The sequence below is a fragment of the Tarenaya hassleriana genome, unplaced genomic scaffold, assembly GCF_000463585.1.
Source record: "Tarenaya hassleriana unplaced genomic scaffold, ASM46358v1 Cleome268, whole genome shotgun sequence".
Taxonomy (NCBI): Eukaryota; Viridiplantae; Streptophyta; class Magnoliopsida; order Brassicales; family Cleomaceae; genus Tarenaya; species Tarenaya hassleriana.
Genome location: NW_010965929.1, coordinates 126048 through 134481, shown reverse-complemented (window position 1 = coordinate 134481; position 8434 = coordinate 126048). Strand labels below are relative to the sequence as shown.

At 43.0% G+C, this 8434-nt stretch overlaps 1 protein-coding gene across 1 annotated transcript; it reads right to left on the bottom strand.

Annotated features, from left to right (window-relative positions):
• Positions 1 to 2346: 2346 nt before the first annotated feature.
• LOC109116828 (RNA-directed DNA polymerase homolog) lies at positions 2347 to 3105 on the bottom strand. The gene is made up of 2 exons (XM_019202935.1): positions 2662 to 3105; positions 2347 to 2556 (listed from the first exon to the last, which is right to left on the bottom strand). The coding sequence occupies exons 1-2, from the start codon at positions 3103 to 3105 to the stop codon at positions 2347 to 2349; spliced, it is 654 nt and encodes a 217-aa protein (XP_019058480.1).
• Positions 3106 to 8434: the final 5329 nt, after the last annotated feature.

The window sequence follows — 8434 nt, the reverse complement described above, 5'->3', positions numbered from 1 at the left end:
ACCGTTTGTTTCTAAATCTTCATTGAAATGTCATCTTTCAAACCCAAGCAACAAACCATTGTAATATCACAGTCACAGGATGAAAACGAGAGTACACAGAAGCAACTCAAGCCACTCACTTGTTCTTGAGGTTGTCCGAGCTTGTGTGCGTTCTCTGCTTCTCCTCACGCCGTAAACACCTTCTGGGCACGTCTAGGGACGTTCCCTTTTGCTTCCCCGAGCTTCCTTTGCCCTGATTCGTCGCCTATGTCTCGCTCTCTCCCTCTTTCTCTCCTTCCTCTGTTTTGCCCGACCATGGTTGTGGCAGAGGATTGAGGCGTGTTTATGGCGTGCGAGAGGGATCAAATGGGCTCGATCCCAGGCCCATCGGAAAGCCTGCAACGCCCTTAGCGCGTGGGAGGCAACGGGATGGCGCGGGGGACCCGAAAATCCGACAAAATCCGCGTCCGAACATGGCAAGCTGGCAGCTTGCTTTTGCTGTCGAGGCCCGGTCTGCCGGACCAGCTCCTGGTCCGCCGGACCGGGATCACTTTATTTTTTTTTTTGAATTTTTTCTTCTCCCAGTCCGCGCGCTCCGTCCCGACTCCGCCTGAGTTGTTGGTCCGCCCCGGACCGGTCCTGGTCCGGCGGACCAACCTCTCTTTTTTTTTTTTTTTCGTTTTTCCTTCTTTTTCAGTCCTTCTCGATTCTTTCCGCGTGTGACGATTCTCGTGCTTCACTTCGGCATTGTACCATTCCCTTTGGGTAATTTTTGTGACATCTCTCTTTAATTATTTGTTTTTAAATAATTAAATATTCAGATCGGGTTTCGGGGTATTACACCATGTTTCTGCAAAAGGAGGTAAGAAGAAAGAAAAGAAGAAAGAACAAAGAAAAGGAAGATGTCCTCACCACACTCAAGTGTTTCACTCGATATTTGGCTTTTACCCTTTGATGATCTCACACCCTCTTGCCTTTTCCCCCTCTTTAGTATTCTCTATATGGTTCTTATCGAACTATTCCGATTTCAATCAGAAATCTTCTCCGCAACGGTCCACCAGGACAAATCAAGGAATAATAGGACAACGAAAGAAGACACAAAAAGATGGACAATCGGAAAGAAAGATGAGCAAAAGAGGAACCCAAAAGAAGACGACAAGAAGAAGATGCAACAAGATGCACTAAGACTAAAAACAATTGGAAAGAGTAGTAAAGCTACGTATGAAACCCCTTTTTTTATTTTCTTTTCGCTTATAAATTGCAAAACCAAAACTGTTCTCTTTTTTTTTCAACTTTTTTTTTCGTTTTTCTTTTATCTTTGATTCTTTTTTCTTTGATTTTTTTTTTCTTTTGACTCTTTTTTTTCGTTTTTTTTCTCTCTTTTTTTTTTACTTTTCACAAATGCAAACTTTAAAAGTAATAAATTAGAAATAGATGACTAGGAAGAAGAACGAATTGAAAAGAACGAATTGAAAAGATAGAAGATAGATAAACCTAGATTAGAGACGAGCTCTGATACCAACTGATGCGGAACCGAGGACCTTTACTCTAATTTGGAGGATGGAGACCGCGATCTCTAACCAACCGGTAGGAATCAATCAACCTTGGCACAAGTCTAAAAGATTGCCTCGACCTAGACCTAACACCGTGATTAGCAACCTTGGTATAATGAAGACGCCACAAACGGTTATAACTGTCCGTTTGATAAGTCAGGTGAACGCCACGGATAGAAATCCGATAAGTTCAAAAACAATTCACAAAGAACTAAAAGAGAATACTCTCACAAGTTTATTGATCAAGGATGTGTGTTTACAAGTGAGATTAGCTCACCTATTTATAGGAGAAGTAAGAACAATCCAAAAGACATAAAAGACTAGGATTAAATGTAGTCTTCCTAGAATTTTGGGATTATTGGAAAACAAAGCCATAAATGTGGTGGACTTGACTTTGAATGTCTTGGAATCATCATGAAGACTTGAATTTGCATATTCCTTAGTGAGTTTCGTCATGGACTTAGGCTGCAACATTTGGGCCTTCATTTTGGGCTCTCCACACTTGAAATCATGTTGAAAATGGGCTGGACTTGTATATGACTTGATCCAAGATGATTTTCCATGTGTTTTTGGCCCAACCATTCAAGAAAAAAGGCCATTTAGAGCAGCTTGGAATTCCCTTGATTTTGACCTCGTCATTGGTCCATTCGAGAACACGAGATGATCCGCATTGCTATCCTGCTCCGCATCAGTTAGAGGTCGTGGTGTCCATCCGCCTAGTTAGAGCAAAGGTCCTCGGTTCTGCATCATTCAATCTCAAAGGTCTTCATGAAATTAGGAAGCACATGGAGTGTTGCATGCGTCAACTTCCCTTTTAGGTCTTGGAAGGCCTTCTCTTGAGCTTCTTCCCACCTGAAACCCACGTCTCTCTTGATGCAGTCAATGGGGCTGCGATAGTGCTAAAATCCTTGACAAATAGTCGGTAGAATCCAGCCAATCCATGAAAGCTCCTAACTGCTCCAACGGTGGTAGGTGTCGGCCAGTTCCGTATCGCCTCTACCTTCTCTTCGTCCACCTGTATCCCCTACTCACTCACAACAAATCTTAGAAACACAAGTTTGTTAGTACAAAACGTGCATTTCTTAATATTCGCATAGAGTTTCTCCTCTCTAAGAACATCTAAGACAACCTTAAGATGCTCTATATGATCGCTAGTCGATTTGCTGTATACCAAGATGTCATCAAAATAAGCAACAACAAATCTCCCAATGAACTTTCTAATCACATGGTTCATCAAACACATAAAGGTACTAGGTGCATTACTAAATCCAAATGGCATGACTAACCACTCATATAATCCTAACTTAGTCTTGAATGCAGTCTTCCATTCATCTTCCTCACGCATCCTAATCTGATGGTACCTGCTCTTAAGATCTATCTTAGAAAACACTCTAGAGCCATGCAACTCGTCTAACATATCATCTAGCCTAGAAATGGGATAGCGATACTTCACCGTGATATTGTTGATTGCGCGACAATCGACACACATCCTCCAAGAGTCGTCCTTCTTAGGCACCAGAATAACAGGAACTGTGCAAGGTGACATGCTCTCCCGCACGTATCCCTTCTCCATAAGTTCTGTAACTTACTTTTGAAGCTCCTTTGTCTCCTCGGGATTTGTCCAATATGCCAGTTTGTTCGGTATGCTCGATCCTGGGACAAAGTCTATCTGATGCTCAATACCTCTAAGTTGAGGTAAGCCATGGGGTATCTCATTCGGAAACACATTCTAAAAATCCTGCAAGAGATCAAAGACATCGCGAGGAAGAGTAGATGGTAACTCGTCAGTGAACAAGACCTCTTTGTACATAAGTACTATCATCAGTCAACTTGAAAGTAATGCTTTCTTTACATCTCTCCCTCTCGAAAGAAGTAGTGTGTTTGAGCTCTCGGGTTTTCTCTCAAAGGCCCTTTCTGGGTTTCACTCAAGAACTCTCGATCTTTTGGTGTATCACTCGTGGATTCACTCATCCCATGCTTCTTCTCGTTCTTGAGCATCCGCAATTGATCTTCGCATACCTCCTTAGGAGTAAGAGGTACTAGTCGCATCGGTTTCCCATGGTACTCAAATGTATAACGGTTGGTATAACCATCTGTGAGTTTTAGAGTATGGAGTGAGGACGAAAATGAAGAGAGAATGAAGAGAATTTCGTGCTTAGCACAGAGGATTCTACTTATTCATAATGTGAGAGGTTACACACATTTATAGGACAGCTTAGAGACAAAGTATTAAATGCACTAGTTGTTGCATGTGTGCATGACAAGCATTTAATGAGGTGCTGTCTTCAATACTTGATTTGTATAATAAAGAGGTGCTGCATGATATCTTCACATTAATGCACCAAGATGATTAGCTCCTGCATTTATTTCGCAGGTTCCTTGTTGTGCAGGTCATCTGATGATGATCCGCCATCTATGTTGTCTTCAACGTCTTTAACATTCCCTCTCAAGGTTGGAGTTGAATAATGGATAAGTCCAACCTTGATGAGAAGCTTGTCTAAGACGTGAGATCTTGCGGCTTTGGTGAAGATATCAGCTAGTTGATCTGCACTCTTTGTGTATGTAAGTGTAATGACCTCGTTCATCATCTTCTCCCGTATAAAGTGACAGTCCACCTCTATATGCTTGGTGCGCTCATGGAACACCGAATTTGTGGCAATGTGAATCGCAACTTGATTGTTGCAATGTAGAGTGATCGGTTTGTTGGAATGAAACCCAAGATCACTAAGAAGAGCTTTCAACCAAGTTAGCTCACTTGCAGTATTTGCCATGGCGCGGTATTCTGCTTCGGCGGTAGATCTTGCAACCACCGATTGTTTCTTGCTCTTCCAAGTGACGAGATTTCCTCCAACAAATGTGCAATATCCTGTTGTGGATTTTCGATCGTTTCTGCCCGTTGCGTTCCATCCAAACTCCTTTGCACAGTGTTCCCTTTAAGTACTTGAGAATTCGATCCACCATACCCCAATGATGTTGTGTTGGCTTATGCATCCATTGACTAACCTGCTGCACAGCAAAACTAATATCAGGTCGGGTAATACAAAGATAAATCAACTAACCTACAGTTCGTCGATAAAGTTCAGCATCCTCAAATGGTGATTTATCTCCAACTTCTTTGAAATTCTCCTCAAGCGGTGTTTTCGCAGGTTTTGCACCGATCTTTCCTGTTGCTGCAACTAACTCAAGAGTGTATTTCCTTTGTGATAGAAACAGTCCTGATTGAGTACGAAAGACTTCTATACCAAGAAAATACTTTAATTCCCCCAAATCCTTAATGTCGAATGACGAATGCAACATTTGTTTGGTTCGACTTATGCCATCATGATCACTACCGGTCACAATTATGTCGTCAACATATATTAAAAGAACGACAATTCCTGATTCCCTCTGAAGAGTGAAGAGGGAGTGATCGGATTCACTCTTCACAAACCCATGATTAGTGAGTGCAGTGTGAAGTTTTTGATACCAAGCACGTGGAGATTGTTTGAGACCATAAATCGCTTTCTTCAGTTTACAAACCTTGTCTATTCCAATGATATCTTGATAACCAGGAGGTGCAACCATATACACTTCCTCAGTTAGTTCCCCCTGAAGAAAAGTGTTTTTGACATCCATCTCCATAACTCCCAATCAAAGTTAGTAGCAAATGATAAAATGACACGAACAGAAGTTAATTTAGCAACAGGAGCAAATGTGTCGGTATAGTCTTCCCCATAGGTTTGAGTAAAACCTTTACCAACTAACCGTACTTTATATCGCTCAACCTCCCCATTGCTCAAGTGTTTCACCTTGTATACCCATTTGCAACCAACTGGACGTTTGCCGTCGGGTAGAGTGGCCACTTCCCAAGTGCCACTGCGTTCCAGAGCTTGAATTTCCTCATCCATTGATGTGCGCCACACATGGATATGTTTGGCTTCTTCATAAGAAGAAGGCTCATCTTCACTTTCAACTAGACTTAGGAACGCCTGATGACAAATTGGAAAAGAAGAACAGTCATCATAGAATTGAATGGGGTGTGCAACAGCATACCCATTGTAGTAGACTCGACGGTTACTCCATTCGGAGATTGGTGCGCGTGGCCTAGTGCTTCTGCGAAGTGCAGGAGGATTGGGAGGATCATTTGAGTGAGATTGCTCCATCGAGGAGGACACCTCTGATTCAGGTGAGCTTGTCTCCATGTCATCTTGCAATGTTGAGTCGTGGTTGGCATTGTCATTATCATCCTGAAAAGGTGTAACGTTATCAGTTGAAACAAAGTCTTGTGATACAGACGGTACCTCACAATCCACTTGGGAATCCTTTTTGGCGGCATCCTCACTAGACTGAGATGAAGGTGGGGTGCAGGTGCTTGATGATTGACGGTGTTGTTGGAGTTCATTAGTAGGATGTAACATGTGATCTAAAGCTTGTTGGAATCGTATTCCATGATTGAGTATCATAGTAGCTTAGATCTTCATGAAATTTCACCTCCCTTGACACTGAACACGATCGGCAATTGGATCAAAGCACTTATAGCCCTTTTGTGTGGTAGAGTACCCAACAAGAATACACTTTTGACCGTGCATCAGTTTACGACGTTGATTTTCTGCAAGAAAAACGTAACAAACACATCCAAAAACTTTAATGTGTTCAAGTAATGGCTTACACTTGTTAATTACCTCAAAAGGAGACGAGTCTGCCAGACACTTTGTGGGCAGCCTGTTAATAAGATAACAAGCAGTTTGTACAGCATCTCCCCAATGTTTTCTTGGCACATTTCGATGAAACATCATAGCCCTTGCCACCTGATGAGGTCATCGTCCTAACCATGGATGCGGATGAGCACAATGGACCGGATGAGAGCAAGGAGTGCATGGAGGAGGAGCTGAGCTCGGAAGCAGAATGCAACAACACCGAGGCTATCTTTCCACCTATGCCGGAACCACCCCTCACACGGTCTATGACACGAGCATGGCAGGCCAAAGTGAGGACTCTCATGGCACAATGGATCGAGCAAAACACGAACAAGAAGGACGAAACAAGCAAGAAGGCGTGGATGATTCTCGGTCTTGCATTGACCGAGAATATGAGCTGAATTTGTTCCTTGTAGACTTGGCAAATCTGGACCATCACTTCATCCATACAAGGACAAGTCTCCACATGAAGAAGAAAAATACCATAAATCGCAACCTATCCCTCGTTTACCGAGAAAACCCGAATTTGTCCAATCTGTCCGAAATTTCCTTGTGTTCGTGGACGTGAATTGGACCGAGGTGCATATCATTTTGGTATCAGAGCCCGGTTCAAGGACCTACGAGGCGAGGAGCCAAAAAGAATCATGTCGGGAGATGGAGAAAGTAGCAACCAAACCATCCTTCAAGCGTTGCAACAAATCCAAGAACGTTTAACACGTTTAGAATAGATTCTGCGTCATCTCGAACCAATTCGATTTAACTTTCAAAGACAAGAAGAAGAACCACAAAGGGATCGAGATGATGCACCACAAAACTCTCTTCCAAGGCGTAGGGAGGCTCGTGCTCATCGACATCAGATTGATTCGGATGAAGAAGAGGACTACGTGCAAGCACCACGAGTCCAACGAGGTAATGATCCAAAACTTTCAATGCCTACATTCGCATGTAGGATTAATCCAGATGCCTATCTCGATTGGGAGAGGCGGATGGACAATATTTTCGAATGTTATGAGTATTCTGATCAGAGGAAGGTTAGATACGCAGCGGCACAACTCACCAACAGCGCCTTAGCATGGTGGGATCGAGAAATAGCCGAGAGGCGTAGAGCACAGTATGAACCTGCCACAACATGGAGAGAGATGAAGTTCATGATGCGTAAAAGGTATGTACCTCCACATTTTCATCGTGACTTGCAACGAAAATATCGTAACTTGGTTCAGGGAACTAGAACCGTTGAAGAATACTATGAGGAGTTCGAACACCTACGAAACCGATTGGAGTTAGATGAAAGCGAAGAAGCGATTATGGCACAATTTGTGGATGGATTGCAGGAGCGAATTGCTCGAAAGGTAGAACGTTTAGCTTACCATTATTTGCAGGAAGTTATCCATATCTCAATCCAAATCGAGCAGCAAATCGCCAAGAAGCAAGCTCGTTTTAACCGAGCAAGAACAACCTCTTCGAACCAATCATATACACGCGGTGAGAAAAAGTCAGGGACTGTTTCAACAACCAAATCAACCCAATCCGAGGAAAATATCCATGACAAAGGGAAATGCATAGCAACATCTTCGGGATCAGGTCCTAAAGGTAACAAATCAACTCCCGTTGAATTACGTTCACGTGAGATTGTTTGCTACAAGTGTAGGGGACGAGGACATTATGCAAAGGACTGTCCAAACAATCGTGTCATGATCCTTACGGATACGGGAGATTATGAGTCCATGGACGAAGAGGAGGTTGATGATGCTGAGGAGAACATAGAGTATCCGGACAATGGAGAACTCTTGGTCACAAGGCGAGTTTTGAGCATGATGACAAATCCGGAAGAAACTGCCCAAAGAGAGACAATCTTCCACAGTCGTTGCACTATTAGAAACAAGGTATGTGGCCTAATCATTGATAGTGGTTCATGTACTAACATTGCAAGTGCATACATGGTTAAGAAGCTGGGATTGGAGACCGAGAAACATCCACACCCGTATAAGCTTCAATGGCTCAACAACCAAGGAGAACTCAAGGTAAATGAGCGGGTCAAAGTGTCATTTAGCATTGGACGTTACCAAGACGAGGTGATGTGCGATGTTGTGCCAATGCAAGCGGGGCACATACTCATTGGACGCCCTTGGCAATTTGATCGAGAGGTAAAACACGACGGTAGGATCAACCACTACTCTTTTATATTTAACAAGCGTAAGGTATCGTTGGCTCCTCTTAGTCCGTCAC